The sequence below is a fragment of the Panthera uncia genome, chromosome B1 (genome assembly GCF_023721935.1).
Source record: "Panthera uncia isolate 11264 chromosome B1, Puncia_PCG_1.0, whole genome shotgun sequence".
Taxonomy (NCBI): domain Eukaryota; kingdom Metazoa; phylum Chordata; class Mammalia; order Carnivora; family Felidae; genus Panthera; species Panthera uncia.
The window spans coordinates 92,285,268-92,305,151 of NC_064811.1; the positions used below are offsets into that span (position 1 = coordinate 92,285,268).

Consider the following 19,884-nt stretch of genomic DNA (forward strand, 5'->3'; position numbering starts at 1 on the left):
TGGAGCCTTTTTGGGATTTTCTCTCTCTCCTTCTCTTTCTGCCCCTCCCCCACATGCATGCGCACACCTGTGTGTGCGCGCGTGCATGCGTGCTCTTTCTCTCTCTCAAAATAAACATTTTTTTAAAAAATTAAAAAATATATAGAATGACTCTAAACAATCGTACAAATTATGACTATAGAACAAAAAGAATAATAACGTAACTAACAAAAATAGGAATAAGGGAAGGGATAAGAAAAGGGGGAAAAGCATGAGAGCACTAATATCTCTACCGTTTAGAGCAAAGCAATCAATCCATCCATCTAAAATCTCTTATTAGAAGGATCTTTTAGGAAATACTATCTCTTAAGGGTGAAGAAACATTTATTTGAGATTTAATCATTCTTTTAGCTTCATTTCCATTTCTCTTCCTCTGTTAAGAAAGTAGATTATTGGGTGTCTGGGGGGCTCAGTAAGTTAAGCATCTGACTTCAGGTCATGATCTCCTGGTTCATGAATACAAACCCTGCTTCAAATGAGCACAAGCCCCACTTTGGGTGAGCATGAGCCCTGCTTTGGGTGAGCCCCACTTCTCTCTCTCTCCCTCTCTCTCTCTCTCTCTGTCTGCCCTTTGCTCAGTTACACCCTCTCTCTCTCTCTCAAAAAAAGTACAGATTATTGAAAGTTCAAACAGCAAAGTAACTCCTTAAATGCAATTTAAGCTAGCAACACTGATAAAATTTTTCTTTTGGTAGATTTTCTATATTCTTTCGGCCGTAATAGTTTAATCTTCTGCTTATAAAAATAGCTTGATTTTGAATATTGCATCAAAACAATAGTAATAATAAATAGATAAGCAAATTGTGGTACATGCATACAATGGAATATTATTCAGCCATAAAAAATTAAATAATATAGACCAATGGAATAGAATAGAGGGTCCAGAAACAAACCTGCACATAGTCAACTGATTTTTGACAAGGGTGCCAAAACCATTCAATGGGGAAAGGACAGATTTTTTTGACAAATGGTGCTGGAAAAACTGAATATATGCATGGGGGAAAAAAAACTGGACCATATCTTATACCTTTACAAAAATAAACTCAAGATGGATCAAAGAATCTTAAGTTAAATGTAAGACCAAAACTATAAAACTCTTGAAGAAAACACTGGGGAAAATTTGTATGATACTGGATGAGGTTTCATGGACATGACCCCAAAAGCACAAGCAACACAAGAAAAAAAAATAGATAAACTGGATTTCACCAAAATTACAGAACTTTTGTTCATCAAAGGAAACTGTCAAGGGGCGCCTGGGTGGCTCAGTCAGTTAAGTGTCTGACTTCAGCTCAGGTCTTGATCTCACAGTTCGTGAGTTCAAGCCCCATGTCAGGCTCTGAGCTGATAGCTCAGAGCCTGGAGTCTGCTTTGGATTCTGTTTCCCTCTCTCTCTGCTCCATCACTGCATGCACTCTGTCTCTCTCAAAAATGAACAAAGATTAAAAAAAGAAAAAAAGAAAAAAGAAAAGAAAAGAAAGAAACAGACTCTTAACTACAGAAAACAAACTGATGTGGTTACCAGAGGGGAAGTAGGTGGGGGATGGGTTAAACAGGTGATCAGGACTAAGAAGGGCACTTACTGTGATGAGCATCAGGTGTTGTATGGAAGTGTTGCATCACTACACTGTACACCTGAAACTAATATTACACTGTATGTTAACTAACTGGAATTTAAATAAAAACTTAAAAAACAAAGAGAATGGATTTACAAAAAAACCCCCATAAAATTATTATATGACCCAGTAGTAGCACTTCTGCATGTATACTCAACAGAACTGAAAGCAGAGACTCGAATAGGTATCTGTATACCAGTGCTCATGGCACTGTTATTCACAATAGCTGAAAGACAGAAACAACCCAAATATCCATCCACAGATGAGTGGATATATGAAATGTGGTATTACATAAAATGGAATATTATTTGGTGTTAACAAGGAATGAAATTCTGACACATATTACAACATGGACACACGCTGAATGGATTATGCCAAGTAAATAAGCCAAACACAAAAGGACACAAATCATATGATTATACTTATATGAAGCACATAGAGGAGGCAAATTCACAGAGGCAGAAAGCTGAATAGAGGTTACCAGGTGCTCAGGAAAGAAGAGGAATTATTGTTTAATGGGTACAAAGTTTCTGTTGGGATAATGAAAAAGTTCTAGATATGAGTAGGGAGATGACTACAGTACCATTAAGAATGTATTTTTTTTTTAATGTAATACAGTATTGATATATGCTATAATGTGGATGAACCTCAAAAACTCGGTGCTAAGTGACATAAGCCAGGCACAAAAGGTCACATGTTGTATAGATTCTGGGTTGTATATGATATGAAAGTTGTAAGATTGTATGACATAAAGTATACTGACTAGATACGACTATACAGACTGAAAACAGACTGGTGGTTGCCAGGGTCTGGAGAGAGGAGGGAATGGAAAAACTGCTAAATGGGTATGGGGTTTTATTTTTGGGTGATAGAAGTGTTTTCAAATAGAGCCCATGTTTACACAGTACTGTGAACGTATTAAATGCCACTGAATTATCCACTTTTAAAACGGTTAATTTTACATTATGTGAATGTCACCTCTATTTAAAGATATATTACCACCACTGTTATTCAACACAGTATTGGAAGTCTTAGCCTCAGCAATCAGACCACATAAAGAAATAAAGGCATCCAGATCGGCCATGAGGTCAAACTTACACTTTTTGCAGATGACATGATACTCTATATGGAAAACCCAAAAGATTCCACCAAAAAACTGCTAGAACTGATTTTGAATTCAGCAAAGTTGCAGGACATAAAAACAATGCACAGAAATTGGTTGCATTCCTATACACCAACAATGAAACAACAGAGAGAGAAATAAAGGAATCGATCCCATTTACAACTGCATCAAAACCCATAAAATACCTAGGAATAAATCTAACCAAAGAGGTGAAAAATCTATACACTGAAAACTACAGAAAGCTTATGAAAGAAATTGAAGACACAAAGAAATGGAAAAAGATTCCATGCTCCTGGATAGGAAGAACAAAGATTGTTAAAATGTCAATACTACCCAAAGCAATCTATATATTCAATGCAATCCTTATAAAAATAACGCCAGCATTCTTCACAGAGCTAGAATAAACAATCCTAAAATTTGTATGGAACCAGAAAAGACCCCAGATAGCCAAAGCAATGCTGGAAAAAGAAAACCAAAGCAGGAGGAATCACAATTCCAGACTTCAAGCTGTATTACAAAGCTGTAACCATCAAGACAGTATGGTACTGGCACAAGAACAGACACTCAGATCAATGGAACAGAATAGAGAACCCAGAAATGGACCCACAAACATATGGCCAGCTAATCTTTGACAAAGCATATTTACCCAAGGGATACAGGTATGCTGTTTTGAAGGGGCACATGCTCCCCAATGTTTATAGCAGCATTATCAACAATAGCCAAAGTATGGAAAGAGCCCAAATGTCCATTGATGGATGAATGGATAAAGAAGATGTGGCATACACACACACACACACACACACACACACACACACACACACACACAATGGAGTATTAGCCGGCAATTAAAAAGAATGAAATCTTGCCATGAGCAGCTACATGGATGGAACTAGAGGGTATTATGCTAAGCGAAAGTAGTCAGTCAGAGAAAGACAAATATCATATGACTTCACTCATATGAGGACTTTAAGACACAGAACAGATGAACACAAGGGAAGGGAAGCAAAACTAATATAAAAGCAGGGAGGCGGACAAAACATAAGAGACTCTTAAATATGGAGAACAAACAGGGTTACTGAAGAGGGTGGGGGAGGGAGGATGGGCTAAATGGATAAGAGGCATTAAGGAATCTACCCCTGAAATCATCGTTACACTATATGCTAACTAACTTGGATGTAAAGTAAAAATAAATACATAAATAAATAAATTAAATTTTAAAAAAGATATATTAATAATTAGGGGAGCCTGGGTGGCTCCATCGGTTAAGTGTCAGACTTGATTTAGGCTCAGGTCATGATCTCATGGTTCACTGAGTTCGAGCCCTGCATTGGGCTCTGTGCTGACTTCTTGGGATTCTGTCTCTCCCTCTCTCTCTGCTCCTCCCCTGCTCAGGATCCCTCTCTCTCAAAATTAGTAAATGTTAAAAAATATATATGTGTATATTAATAATTAATTTAAAAAATTCTTTTAAATGTGAAGCAGCACTCTACAACAGCTCTACAATAGGGGACATGGATAATAAAGACATTATAGAGTTTTTTAAGATTTTAGAGCAAAAGCAATATATTTACTACCCACTATTAAAGTAGTACATGGGGAAAAGATTCATTATATAAAAGGGTACTTAAATTACAAGGTGCTAGTTATCTTTAAGAGGGGTACTTTTTAAACAGTTACAATTATTTTAGGGCAGGGACTAAGTCTTCTAATATTTTCATTTTCGATCTATCTACACAGTATATAATCCATAAATAATAATTCTGCATGAATTGAACAGTAGTACCATTAAGCAGAGCCGATCAAAAAGAGTTTGTTCTAATCCATTTTCATGAGCTGCATCAGAACCCTGAATAGTAGGAGGAAGCTGTTTGGGATCTCCAACAAGAATCAGCTTTTCACACTCGAACCTAAAAACAGAATTCCAAAAATTAATCTAAGCAATAAGAGAAGGCATGCATTGACATCATTTGCTGCACTATTTTCCAACATGTATTCCCAGAGTTCTGGGAGCTAACAAGGCTTAATAATGCTAATAAATGTATTCAAAGGCTTTGAACTTAGTAGAAAACCCCTTACAATTTTTTCCTACATAAAACGTACTAAATGTCCCCTTGCCTCTGCATGGAATTAGCATTTTGCACAACACGTTTGAGAAACAATGACTTTTAAATTCTATAAACTTAGAGGCTTTCATAGAAAACATTTGGCTTAAACTCTTGCTTTAGAGATGAAATAAATTAGGTTCCTGGGGCTAAATGTCTTTTTAAATCGAGGTAGGATATCGTGGGAAAATGTCCAATTTTTTGTAGAAAAACTTGTATCTAAATCTCAACTCCATTATATTCTATGGACACAACAAGTTATTTAACTTCCCCAAGCTTCAGCACTCTTACCAGTAACCTGGATGTGCTACTACTTTGCATAACTGTTATCAGGACTTCGTGCAGTATATAATGTGTTTAGTATACAGCAGGTGCTTCATATAACAGGAAATATTTCTTGTTACTCATATTAGCATTATTGCTTCTATTGTTAAATAGATTAGCCCTATTACTCCTCTATCCTCTGTGCAGGACCTTACTGTTCCTCCATTCCTGGCTCCTGAGTGGGGTGACCAACTCATATTGGTTTGCTTAGGACTGTCCCAGTTTAACCTAAAATTCCCATGATGTGGGACCTCCCAAGTCCTGGGAAAATCATGACAGTAGGTACTCGTTCCCTCATTAACTGGGGATAGAACAAGGATTAGAACTCAGGCCTACTGAGTCCAAGTCTAGCACTCTTTCCACTGCCTTCAGGATCCCTCAGTTAGAGATGCTTTAAAAGCACAATGTTTCAATTAACTGATACAGCTTAGAAGATTTTATAGTCTTCTAAATTTTATTGGACAAAGTTTCATTTTCAACTTATTTTTCTGTACATAGTTTATATCCTTTCATAATATAAATTTTATTTTCAGAACTTAAACACTGGAACTTTATCAAAGTAAGCAACTGAAGAACATTCTTCAGTAGACTTAGGTTCTCAAAATAGGACTAAAGAAGAACCTCTAATTTAGGTGAGAAACCTGCAAGGTCCTAGTAAAATTCTAGCACTAGTGTTATCAAGGCTTTAAAAATTATGTGATCTATCATCAGGGAAATGTAAATCAAAACTACAAGGAGATATCACCTCACACCTGTTAGAGTGGCTAAAATCAACAACCAAAGAAACAACAGGTGTTGGCGAGGATGTGGAGAAAAAGGAACCCTTGTGCACTATTGGTGGGAATGCAAACTGGTACAGCCACCATGGAAAACACTGTAGGGGTTCCTCAAAAAGTTAAAAATAGAACAACCCTATGATCTAGCAATTGCACTACTAGGTATTTACCCAAAGGATACAAAAATACTAATTCAAAGGGATACATGCACTCTTATGTTTACAGCAGCATTATTTACCATAAGCAAGATATAACAGCAGCCCAAGTGTCCATCCACTGATGAATGGATAAAGAAGTGGTGTATACATACAATGAATATCATTCAGCCATAAAAAAGGAATGAAATCTGGCCATTTGCAATGACACAGATGGAGTGAGAGAGTATAATGCTAAGTGAAACAAATCAACCAAAAAAAGACAAATACCATCTCATTTCACTCATATGTGGAATTTAAAAATAAACAAGAAAGGGAAAAAAATAAGAGAGAGATAAACCAAGAAACAAACTCTTAACTATCGAGAACAGATGGTTGCAAGAGGGGAGGTGGGTGGGGGGAATGGGGTGAAATAGATGATGGGGATTAAGGAGGGCACTTGTGATGAGCACAAGATGATGTACAGAATTGATGAATCACTATATTGTATACCTGAAACTAATATAACATTGTATATTAACTCCCTGGAATTAAAACGAAAACTTTAAAAAGAATTATGTGATCCAAATGTCTCAACTGTGATCTAACAAAATTTTGACACATTAACCCCTCTCAAGTTCCCCTCTGCATTCTTTTAAAAAGTCACTTTAGTACCTAAACTGTTAAAAATTTTCAAAAAGTTTGGTAAGAGTTTGAAGTGCAAAATTATTTGAAATATTATGATATCTGAGTGTGTTTTGGAAAGGAATTTTTTAGGTTACCTTGCAATGGGAAGGAGAGAGGCCGGTTCAGTTATTTGACTACACTCATCCAGCACAACTACAGGAAATTTAAGATCATTCATGCATGGGAATGGGCAGGCTGCACAGGTAACTCCAACTACCCGCACCTTTATTACAATAAGAATATTATTAATTAACAAATTTTTAAAAAATAAGACAATGTATTTACCAAAGAACTTGTAGGCTAAAATCAGAAACGAGCTGTCCTAATGTAATTACTGGCAATCAGAAATCATAGGTCACTTTATTTCCACATTTTTGTCATTCCCACAGAGTGAATGGAAATCACAGCATAGAGGCTACTTAAGCCACAAGCCCCTTAATAAGAACGGATAAAAGACACATTTTGATTATTACACTGTCAAGATTTAAAACGTTAAGGATGATATGCATATTTTATCCTTCTAGATGAAGCTAAATAAATACCACATGTGTTATCATCAACACAGGCCAAAGTGCTCCACGAAGTGCACTGAACACACTAATGAACTGCACTCTAGGATTTTAACTTACTTAAGAAAGTAAAGATGGCTACCTCTAAACAGCAGTAAATTAGTGTCCTTGTGGCCTGTAAGTATATTTGAATCTTATAAGAGAATACCATTATTCTCAAGGCAAAAAGCCTGATGTAAAAAAAAAAAAAAAAAAAAAAAAAGCTCATATTTAATCTCTGCAACTAAATATAAACAAGAGGAAAATGACTGAATTTTCTAATTACATGTGGCCATTGTACTACTGGTCTAATAGCTACACACACACACACACACACACACACACACACGTGTATAGATACACATACACACAAGCATATATACATTTTTTTCCCTCTCTTAACAATCTGAAGTATAATTCTACTTCTTGGTAGCAAGGGCAGTCCACACAAACCGACCAAAATTTTGTCAACAAATGTGATTGACAAAAATATGCTTTACAAATTAAACACTGCCTCCATAGGCCCTGTGAAACAAGAAATATTATAAACTCCTTATTTTCTTTAATAATAGATAACATTTATCACATACAATAACCCTTCGTCAGTTAGGTTTTCCTCTTGTTAAAAACAAAACCAAAAATCCCAAGGCCCCATTTATATTAGAAACTCCACAGTTTTTAAATATTCAGCTCTTGCAAAAGGATCCAGCAGGGGACACCACACTGTAGCACTATACATTCTCATGGTACCACTCTCAAATGGCATTCCTCATTTAATTTCTGGGAACTGTATCTGATAAGACAACCTTAGAATGAGAACCCTGAAGTTGTGAACCAGGAAGCAGTTTTTTTAGTTAAATAAATATCAAATACAAAAACCTAAATAACTAAGTTTTCTTTAAAATATCATATTATTATTGAGGAGGGCACTCGTTGGGATGAGCACTGGGGGTTGTATGTCAGCGATGAACCATGGGAATCTACCCCAAAAACCAAGAGCACACTTCACATGCTGTATGTTAGCCAATTTGACAATAAATTATATTGAAAAATAAAATAAAATACTGTATTATTTATATATTTTAATTTGTCCTTGTATTGCTGAGGTTCTAACCACAGAAGAGATTTTTATTATTGATCTAGGAAATAGTTAACCACGAAGCATTTTTTAAAATTAATTTTATTGTAAAGACATGCCACTTTAGAAATGTGTTAGCTCTGACCTTGGAAATTTGCTAAATAAACTTTAAGAAAAATGTTTCCTTTAAAAGAGTTCTCATTTGTGAACAGATATTACCAGTGAGCAACAGATTATGCTATCTGGGCTTTCGCTTAGAAAATTATCAAAGAAGTCGTTAACAATTATTCTTACATGTCAATATTATGTTGAATAAGTGACTAAAATGGTAAATAATTTACATAAATGACTAATGTGCATTGATTGAACACAGTCAAACTAAGCCCTTCTGGATTAAGTAGAGAAGGAAGTAGAGTTTGACTCTATAATTCAAAATACTTGAAAGCTCGTCTGAAGCCTTCTGAGGACTTCTGTAAGCAAAACTTGTTGCAGATTGGTTATCATTTCCAATTCCCTCCTCCCTCCTTGTGAGAGTATTACACATCCGCACCCTTTGCCATGTGGCTTTCCAGCGCTTCCCACCAGAGAAATAGGTGGAGTGTATTTCCCTGTCCCACTACTGCTGGGCTTGGCCATCTGACCTGTTAAAGCAAATGGAGTATTAGCAGACATAATATGAACAAACGCTTTAAATGTATTTGTGTGATCCTGCCCACCTTTTTGTGCTTCTGCCATCCGTCAGGAGAAGGCCATCATGCCATAGGCAACTGTTCTCAGAATGAGAGACCTGAACCACAGCCTCAAGCTGGGCCGTGCCAAATGACCTCTACAGTCATGAGTCTGTTGTCTTAAAGTACTGAGATTTTGTTTGTTTAGCAGCATTTTTTGGAAAGAGCTAAGCAATACCAGGACCCAAGCATGTTGATTTTTCCAAATTTCTTTTTATATAATTTTTTTAAGTTTATTTATTTTGAGAAGGGGTGGGGGAGGGAGAAGGAGAGAAAGAGAATCCCAAGCAGGCTCCACACTGTCAGTGCAGAGACCGATGCGGGGTTTGAACTCATGAACCGTGAGATCATGACCTGAGCTGAAACCAAGAGTCAGCCGCTCAACTGACTGAGCCGCCCAGGTGCCCTGATTTTTCCAAATCTCTTGCAGAAAGTGACCAATGTCCACATGGTCCAAAAAGCCAACAACCCCCTTTTCCTCCATTCCTCTTTCTTTTCTGCATGCTCTCCTTTCATTGGTGGGAGCTACTCATTGGTTTCTTTCTCATCAGCTGCCAGCTGAAGGAAGCTGCTCTGGATGAGAAGTTGATAAAAGGGATGATGCTACCTGTTACAGGTTAGGATCCTATGTGTGCAGTCTTGGCTTCCAATACCTAGAAGCAAGTATCTGAGACTCCTAGATTCTCAGATACAGACAGACCCTGAAAGGCTTGGCTTTCTAGGGAAAGCATTAAAGACAAATTTCACTTGATATTTTGCCCAGGTCAGACCTTCTCTCCAATTTCACCTAGAAAAAAATCAAGTTTCACTTAACTTGCCAAGAAAACTATCTTCTGTTTCCTCTTTAAGGGGAGGTTTTTCTCAATAATAAATAATTATTATAAATAATATACTTATATATAACTTATATAAAAATTATAAAATAATGCATTAACAATAAAAACCTTTTCTCTTTCCTCTTTAAGCTTATAAAAAGATATACAAATAGGGGCACCTGGGTGGCTAGGTTGGTTGAGTCTGACTCTTGATTTCGGCTCAGGTCATGATCTTACAGTTTCATACGTTCAAATCCTGCATTGGGCTCGGTGCTGACAGTGCGGGGCCTGTTTGGGATCCTCTCTCTCCCCATCTCTCTCTGCCCCTCCCCTACATGTGCTCTTTCTGTCTCAAAATTATAAATAAATAATGAATAAATATTTTAAATACACACACGCAAATACAGAAAAGGAGAAAAAATAACTCAGTCATGGTAAGCTGGATCTGTTCACAAATTTGAAGAATGTTTTCCGATAGGATAAAACACACACCAAATGGACATACACACACCTTATTTGAATCTAAACTATCACAGTCATTTGTTTTATTTAAAGGAAATATTCTCCGTCAACAAGAAAAAGAAATCTGAATAGTACGTATAGATGAAGAAACAAACTTACCTGCTTCAGCAGGGTTTTATTGGTCCCCAATTTATGCTGCTCAATACTTTTTCTGACATAGATCTTTTCCAGAGGAGTCAAGTCTTCTTTCATTAGTGCATTCAGTTCTTTTAGTTGCTCATTTTCATTTTCTGAGCTAGCATGCAAACTAAAAAAAGTATTACGTAAAACAATATCCCTCTTTGTCCCATTTTCACATTATAAAAATATAAAATACAGATTTTCTAAGTTAAAAAAGATAAAAAAGAAAAAAAAAGATAAATCTTTTTCCATTCTTCTTCAAAAACCAAATTTAAGGTAAGAGTTATATAAAATTATTATACTTCTTGGGGCGCCTGCGTGGCTCAGTCAGTTGAGCAACAGACTCTGGGTTTCGGCTCAGGTCATGATTTCAAAGTGTTGGGATCAAGTCCCAGTGCTGGGCTCCACATTGAGTGTGGAGTCTGCTTGGGATTTTCTTTATCCCAATCTCTCTCTGCCCCTCCCCCGCTTGTGTGTACGTGGGTGCACTCTCTCTCAAAAATAAATAAATAAACTGAAAAAAAATATTGTACTTCTCTGAGCACTCTGTGACTTCTGGAATTCAGTGTTCTCACCTATAAGGTAAAATTGGTTTGGCAATCTTCCTAACACTCCCAACTCTGACGAACTCTTCAAATCCAAGACTGAGAAGCCTTTAAAGAAAACAAGGTAAAATAGATTCCGATTATTTAGAAGAATATAAAGCAAAGTTTCATATAATATTTATGTTACTAAAATTAATTTTGTGTAATAGTGTATCTTATAGTTATAGAAGTCAATCTGAAATGTCCAAACTCAGAGTAAATGCAATGTAGCTAAAAGTCTTTTTTATATAAGGCGTTTTATAGAGAATTTTTAAATTCAACTGAGGGTTCATTAAATGTTTATAAAATATTGATGTTAGTATTTATCACATATAAAATTGTCTCTAACAACATAATAATATGGAAAACAATAGCTACCATATACTTAGCATCAGGATTTATTAGGAATAAATACTTTATCTTTACATACATTATCTCATTTAATATTCATTACAGTTCTGCACGACAGTATCTCATCTTAGAGATGAGGACTCCAAAAAAAAAGTGAGGTATTTTGCTGAGGCCACATAGCTAAAAAGTGGAGTCAGCCATGATTCAACCTAGGCAAGTCTGTCTACCTCTAAAGGCTATGATCATTTGTATATATACATCACTCCCTTTCTGAAGGACAATTTTGCAAAATATATTAGGGAGCTTAAAAATGTTTGTATCTTGGGGCGCCTGGGTGGTTCAGTCAGTTAAGCCTCTGACTCTTGATTGTGGCTCAAGTTATGATCTCACAGCTTACAGGTTCAAGCCCCACGTCAGTCTCTGCACTGCCAGAGTGGAGCTTGCTTGGGATTCTCTCTCTCTACCTCTCTCTCTCTCTCAAAACAAATACATAAACTTATAATAAACAAACAAACATAAAAAATTTTTTTTAATGTTTATATCTTGGGGCATCTGGCTGGCTCAGTTGGTAAGAATGCAACTCTTTATCTCGGGGTTGAGAGTTTAAGCTAACATTGGGCACGTTGGCCACAGAGCTTACTTAGTAAGAAAAAAAGGTTGATATCTTTTATTCTAGACCTGGGACTGTTTCCTAAGGAAAGAATCAGAAATGGAGATAAGGATTTATATTTAAGGATTTTGTCACAATATTATTTATAATGGCAAAAATATGGAAAAAATTAACGGATCAAAAATTGGTTAATTAGGGGCACGTGGCTGGCTCAAGTGGAGGAGTGTGCAACTCTAGATCTCAGAGTCATGAGTTTGAGCTCCACGTTGGTTGTAGAGATTACTTAAATAAATAAAACCTGTAAAAAAAAATAAAATAAAATATTAGACACTTCAATACACTAGTCATACCTACCCAAGAAGTACTCTGTCCACAGCTACATTAGTGGAAGAAGAAATGAGAAGTTTCCATGGTCTTGCATTTCCAACTGTAGGAACTTCACTCTTTTCAAATAGCTGTACAAAAAACAAAATCACCACTGCCAGCAAATAACTCTTTCCTGCTCCAAAAACACCTAATTATTTTGAAGGAAGGGGAAATAGAATAAAGGCAATGTCATAAATAAATTTTTGAAAGTATAAGAAATATTTCATCCATCTGCTTCCCTCTCCCTTTCATTTAATTAATCTATTCAAAAAACATTCACTGAGTGGCTACTATGTGCTTTGCACAAGGGATAAATAGATAACCAGAGGCCTCCACATTTAATGAATCTATGCAGGAAAACAAAGTGAAGGAACAATGATAAAATAATATGATAAGCAACACTGTTATTGTATCAAAGAAAGAACATTCCTCTCTGCTTTGGTAAAGATGGGAATGCTTCCTAAAAATAAGTAGCAGAACTAAGTCTTCCAGCATAATATATCCAGACTGCTTAAAGAAAGGGTCATTCCAGGCAAAGGCATGGCAAAGTATGCAGATGTTAACTATTTCTATACAGTCTATAGCAAAATAGGTAAGAGACAAGGCCGACAAAGTAGGCAAGAGGATAAATCACGAGAATTCTGCTTGGTGTGGCTAAAAAGTTTAAATTTTGTCTTGCAGACCAGGGAAAGTCACTGAAGGATTTTAAGCAATAGAATTGACTTAGGCAGACTGTATTTTGTAAAAACTACTTGAGTGAAAATATTAAGAAAGATAAAACTAAAGGTGGAGCAATTAGAAAGGGGTGTGAGATAACCATAACAATAACACATGCTAACTTTCCTCAGTGCCTCCCACGTGTCAGACACTGTTCTACGCCCTTTACCAGCGTTCACTCATATGGTCCTACAACCCTAAGAGAAAGATGCTGTTATCAACTTATGTTACAGAGTAGGAAATTAAAGCTGAGATAAGTAACCTGCTAAGGTCATGCAGCTAACACATGAGAGCGCCAGGATACAAATCCAGGATTCCAGCTCTAGAGCCTACCTTTTCACCACCAGGCTATATAGGAGGTACAGTGACGGCTTGGATGGAGGGGACCCAAGTAACCTGGAGAGGAGAAAACTTATAGGAAAGAAAGGTAGAAACCAGAAGTGAAACATCTCAGTGACTAATCTGATGGGGGGAGATAAACAGAGAGGAGGAGGAAGATTAAGAGAGTCACTTCATCTAAGGAGAAAGAATAATCAAGGATGAGTCCCAGGTATCTAGCTTGGTCAACAGGGTGAATGTGATATAAATCCTCAAAATAGCACAAAATAGCTTTGGAGTGGATGTTTGAGGAAATGAGCTAAAAAGGTGACAGAATCCAGATAGAATTATTAGCTCTGAAGAAGGGGAAGTAAAGCTCCTTTACTGGGACAGAACCAAGAAAGGTAAAAATAGGTTCAAACTTAGGTAAAATGGGGGAGAGCAGGCTATTGAGAGGAATTTCTGTTATAAACTCCGTTTCCTGTTTTAAAGGCAGAATCAATTTTAGAGGGAGTAGGGCAAGGGCCAGGAGAAATTAAAGATTTGGAATAGCTGCTGGGGGAGGATGAAAGTGTGAGCTCACTAGGAATTAACAAAAGGCTTTGTTGCTGAGGCTTGAAGTTCACTCTGATAGTGCAACACGTAGATATCTAGATCAAGTCTGGATACTGTGAATAATGAGTATATAATGCTACTCATTCATTAGATACACTGCCTATTCTCCCTTTCAGGATGGTCAGTTCTGCTCTCATCTAATAGTTTACTAAAGTAGGTTCAGACTCAAAATAATCTATGTAGAGTCATTCTAGAATCTTCTGTGATTAGGAAATTACAAGCAGACAGAGTTACAAAAGTGCATATAACCGTATATTTATTAGAACTGCTTTCTTTCTTGCTTCTTACCATGTATGATCGTGATAGGGAGGGTATGTGTTTGCAGTTCCTTCACTTCAGCATTTTCGTGCGATGCCATCATTTGAGCTATCTGAATTAAGGCTGTAGCTTGATCCTCATTTAACTTGTGTGCCTGAATTAATTGACTAGCTAACTGCAATGTTGCTTCTAGGCTGAGAAGTTCAAATTTTGTATTGATACTTGAGAAGGCTGGTGGGATAAATTTTCTCTTACTGACTCTCTTGTTGCTAACTGCAGTTGACGAAGACCTAGTAAAAAGGCAGCAAAAAAAAAAATCAAAGGAAAATGAGGGGTTTTTGAAATAGTGAGTAAACACTATTAATAATAGTGAGTAAAACCTATTAATAAAATAATTCATAAGCATCATAGAGAACATTTTTTTAAGGGCACAAATGGATATATATACCCCATTTTGAAGGAGGGTAGAGGAGAAGGAAACTAACATTTTAATGCTATTTTGAGTACCAACTATGTGCCAGCACTATGCTAAGCATTTTACATATTATTTGATGTGATCTTAAAAACAACACTAAGAAGTAGTTAATTAGCCCAAATAAGAGACAGAAATATTAAATTTTTTTCCCAAAAAGCACACAGATAATAAGTGGTGTACTGACTTTAAAGCCCATGTTCCATTATACAAGGCTGTCTTAGGTAATTAATACAGCCTCTATTTCAGTAAAACTATAATAAATAAACTGGTTTTATTTCTATTTTTATAAAGGATCAATTCATTTCAAAGATTAAATAACAAAGATAGATAATAACATAATGGGATCATAAGGATTTTTATTTTTTACCTAGAACTTCATTATACTGAGAGAAAGGAAACACCACAAGACAGATAACATTCCAAATTAGAAACTAGACTTTTTCTACCATTGTAGTGAATTTAATAGAATATCACTTCCAATATTTTAAAAGCAGGTATTTTAAAACTCGAGAAATTAAGTTTATGTCAAGAATAAAGCGAGTACAGGGCGCTTGGGTGGCTCAGTCGGTTAAATGTCCAACCCTTGATTTCGGCTCAGGACATGATCTCACAGTTCATGAGATCCAGCCCCACACAGGGTTCTGCGCTGACAGCATGGAGTCTGCTTGGGATTCTCTCTCTCTCTCTGTTTCTGCCCCTCCCTTGCTCGTGCATGCACGCTCCCTCTCCCTCAAAATAAACATAAAAAAAAAATAGTATCAATGTACATACTGAATTCAACCTATAAAAAGGATTCTTTTTTATTTTAGTTTAGTTTATCTTTTTAATTTACATCCAAGTTAGTGAGCATATAGTAAAATAATGATTTCAGGAGTAGAATCCAGTGATTCATTATCTACATATAACACCCAGTGCTCATCCCAACAAGTGCCCTCTTTAATGCCTCTTGCCCATTTAGTCTATCCCCCGACCCAACACCCTGCCAGCAACCCTTAGCTTGTTCTCTGTATTTAAAAGAAAAAATTTTTTTAATGTTTATTCACTTTTGGGAGACAGAGGATGAGCGGCAGAGGGGCAGTTAGAGAGGGAGACACAGAATCCCAACCAGGCTCCAGGCTCTGAGCTGTCAGCACAGAACCTGACACGGGACTTGAACTTGCGAGCTGTGATATCATGACCTGAGATGAAGTTGGACGCTTAACCAACTGAGCCACCCAGGTGCCCCTGTTCTCTGTATTTAAGAGTCTCTTATGTTTTGCCCCCTTCCCTGTTTTTATATTATTTTTGCTTCCCTTCCCTTATGTTCATCTGTTTTGGATCTTAAATTCCACTTTTGAGTGAAGTCATACAGTATTTGTCTTTCTCTAATTTCACTTAGCATAATACCTTCTAGTTCCACCCATGCTGCAAATGACAAGATTCTGTTCTTTTTCATTGCCAAGTAATACTCCATCGTGTGTGTGTGTGTGTGTGTGTGTGTGTGTGTGTGTGTGTATACACACATACCACATCTTCTTTATCCATTCGTCAGTTGATGGACATTTGGGCTTTTTCCATATTTTGGCTACTGTCAATACAGCTGCTATAAACACTGGGGTGCATGTGCCCCTTTGAAACAGCACTCCTGTATCCTATGGATAAACACCTTGTAGGGCAATTGCTGGGTCATAGAGTAGTTCTAATTTTAATTTTTTGTGGAACCTCCATACTGTTTTCTAAAGTGGCTGCACCAGTTTGCATTCCCACTAAAAGAATTCTTTTACATGTTAAATAATTTGTGGCATCAAAACAGAAATGAATAAAAAATCAACACTCAGAATCTCCCTAAAATATCATTCCTTGAAGAAGGCAAAAATTTACACTAACATCCTTTTAACTACTGACAGACAGTAACCTCATGGTCTCTGAAAGATAATTAAAATATTTTTGGCAAAAATGTATGTAATGTACTTTGAACGCATTTTCATATTCACAGTTAGTCACCATTTTTGAACACCAATGACCGCTGGTAAATAATCACTTACATTGTTAACAGGTACGGTGTTAGAGGTAGAGTAGCTGGGTTAAAGTAGTCCTGAATGTTTTTCAAAGTGGTCAGCTCTGTGCTAGCATTACAAACCAACAATGCATGGACCACTACTGTAGAGAGAACGCAGAAACTGAACATTTAATGAAAATAAAATGGATCATAAAGGAACTATTTAAAACGTTCGATACAACTCAGAGCTCAGCTACAGCATTAATCACATGACATAAAATAAACCCTTAAGTATATGGGGAGGTACTTCTACCCATTAAACTACTATACCATCTACTTATTCATACTTTTTCTACAGGTATCCATAAATTGCATAACTTAAATCAAACTCGGACTTCTATATATCACCTAATAAGCAATAACTACTGTTTTGAGTTAGTGCATGGTGACCCTCCTTGACAGTTCCAACTAATCAGCATACCACCTTGTGCTGTATAGTATTTGTGTAACTTCGGAACATTTTCTTTCATTCTTCAACTATTTTATAGAAATATATGGAAAGCAGAAAGTTAGAATGCTGATATTGCTGGGGAAACAACGGTAGCAAATATTAAAATACACATATGGGGGGCGCCTGGTGGCCCAGTCAGTTAAGCATCTGACTTTGGCTCAGGTCATGATCTCACAGCTTGTGGGTTCAAGCCCCACGTCAGGTTCTGTGCCGACAGCTCAGAGCCTGGAGTCTGCTTCAGATTCTGTGTCTCCCTCTCTCTCTCTGCCCCTCCCCCACTCGCACGCATGCGTGTGCACGTGCTTTCTCTCTCTCGCTCAAAAAATAAATAAAAATTAAAAAAACACACATATGAAAGTGACAAATTAAGTAACAAATGTTTACTTAATTAGGCAGGCTCTTTAAATTTTTTTTTTTTTTAACGTTTTATTTTATTTTTGAGACAGGGAGAGACAGAGCATGAACAGGGGAGGGTCAGAGAGGGAGACACAGAATCTGAAACAGGCTCCAGGCTCTGAGTGGTCAGCACAGAGCCCTACGCGGGGCTCGAACTCACGGACCGCGAGATCATGACCTGAGCCGAAGTCGGTCGCTTAACCGACTGAGCCACCCAGGCGCCCCTAGGCAGGCTCTTAATGGACTCAAGCTAGTTGACTAGATTTATTTTGTTCTTGAAGAAAAAATTCAAAAGTTAGAAATGTATATGAAGTACTTAAATGAATCATTAAATGTTGTCTTTAATTAGTTATAGACCAAATTCGACCATCAGGAATTATTTCAGAGATCAAGATGTATAGAGATATCTACAGATTCTTAGAACTGAATAGGGATTCAGCCTATTAAAATTTCCTTTATTAAAATAGTAATAAGGCTGGTAGCCTAGTAGCTTATTGAAAATTTCTCAAGACAGATGATAAAATACCCTCAAAATAAAAATCATACCCTCCTCTTCAGTTGCCTACAAAATCTCTAAAGACCTTCTCAATAGAAAATAAACGATTTATTTACTAAATGTACCCTATTATTAGAATAATAAACCAAAAGAAATCAAAAACCAAGAGAATCAAAACTTGCTGTAAGAAATTATTTGAGAAAATACTTATTTATATGTTTAATGTTTATATTTTTAAAAATCAGGTATATTCTGTATAAAGATCAACTTTAACAAATTAAGTGAGGATTCAAAATTTTATTATATTGTTATCCCTCTGAGACTTGAACTGCACAAATATTTATATATTCGACTTTTATACACATTTTTCAGGAACACATTATACACAATAATAGGAAGTAGAGGTGGATGCTTTTCGTTGGCTTTAATCAAATAACCCCAAACAAAGTTAGCATCCTTGCTCACAATGCATCTTATGTCTATCATTCTTCTTTTAATATAAATTAATATAAGCATAGCAATACTTACTGTTAGTGGGCCAGTTAGAGGGGAAATAACCTTGCAAAGGTAGTAGCTCCACCTCATTGGTAGATGATGGTCCAAAGAAAGCACTACATGCAATAAAAGTATCCAATTCAAAGTCTAGGGTTTTTGAAACCACCCAAAGATCATCTGAGAAGACAAACAATTTTTAAAGAACTTAGAACTATGCTCAATTTAAAATTACTTTGGACTTCTTACATGTTTAGTCCTATGTTATTTCTCAAAAAAACAAAATTGAAGCGCACCTGGGTGGTGGTCAGTTAAGCGTCTCTTGATCTTGGCTCAGTTCGTGAGATCGAGCCCCAGGTTCATGAGAATGTGCCCCATGACGGGCTCTGCGCTGACAGCTCAGAGCCTGCTTGGGATTCCCTTCCTCCCTCTCTCTCTGCCCCTCCCCTGCTCACGCTCTTGCTCTCTCTCTCTCTCTCAAAATAAATAAACATTTTTAAAAAGACAACTTTATAACTGTATTAGACTTTCCCAAGGTAGAACATTAGTCTGAAAAGAGGCTCTGCCATATAAGGGTTTTCATGCTCAAATAAAGTTGGCAATTTGTGGATAGAATACAAGTTCTCTTAATGGATTGTCCTTAACTGATGCTGTAGATTAATTAATTAATGTTCTTCTTTCTTTCTGTATAACATGCCATCTCCATGGCATATTGAGCACTCACAGCTAGTAGGCTATTTTCCACAATACCTGTACACCATTTCTACCACCAGTTGAGTTTACACTTACAAAGAGTCCATTGTATTTGTTCTAAAACTTATTTATACAGTTGGATTAGTTATAATTATATATTATATATAATTATTTGAGTATGAAGAAAAATAATTGTTTTAAGAAAACTAAAGTAATAATTTAGAAAGAATTCATTACAATTTGCTTTAAGAAAACCACAAAACACAAAAAAACTGCTGTTGACTCAAGCATAGGTGAAGTAAATATAAAATATTAGAAAAAAATTGAAAACATTTAAATCATTCTCTACTTAGATCGCTTCACAAGTTCTTGCTCTGTGTTTAAGAATTCAGAATGGTAAATCTCTGAGTGGTAT

The 19,884-nt window shown here is 36.4% G+C and overlaps 1 protein-coding gene across 6 annotated transcripts in view; it reads right to left on the reverse strand.

Annotated features, from left to right (window-relative positions):
* The window catches only part of ZGRF1 (zinc finger GRF-type containing 1), a 91,168-nt gene that overhangs the window by 8,218 nt on the left and 63,066 nt on the right, over window positions 1-19,884 (reverse strand). For all 6 annotated transcript variants that reach the window (XM_049631056.1, XM_049631054.1, XM_049631055.1 and 3 more), the window contains 8 exons: window positions 18,813-18,956; window positions 16,928-17,042; window positions 14,459-14,718; window positions 12,509-12,668; window positions 11,185-11,262; window positions 10,589-10,736; window positions 6,894-7,021; window positions 4,559-4,682 (listed from right to left, as the gene is read on the reverse strand). In XM_049631056.1, coding sequence (XP_049487013.1) covers window positions 4,559-4,682; window positions 6,894-7,021; window positions 10,589-10,736; window positions 11,185-11,262; window positions 12,509-12,668; window positions 14,459-14,718; window positions 16,928-17,042; window positions 18,813-18,956 — 1,157 coding nt within the window. The remainder of the gene's footprint in view (window positions 1-4,558; window positions 4,683-6,893; window positions 7,022-10,588; window positions 10,737-11,184; window positions 11,263-12,508; window positions 12,669-14,458; window positions 14,719-16,927; window positions 17,043-18,812; window positions 18,957-19,884) is intronic.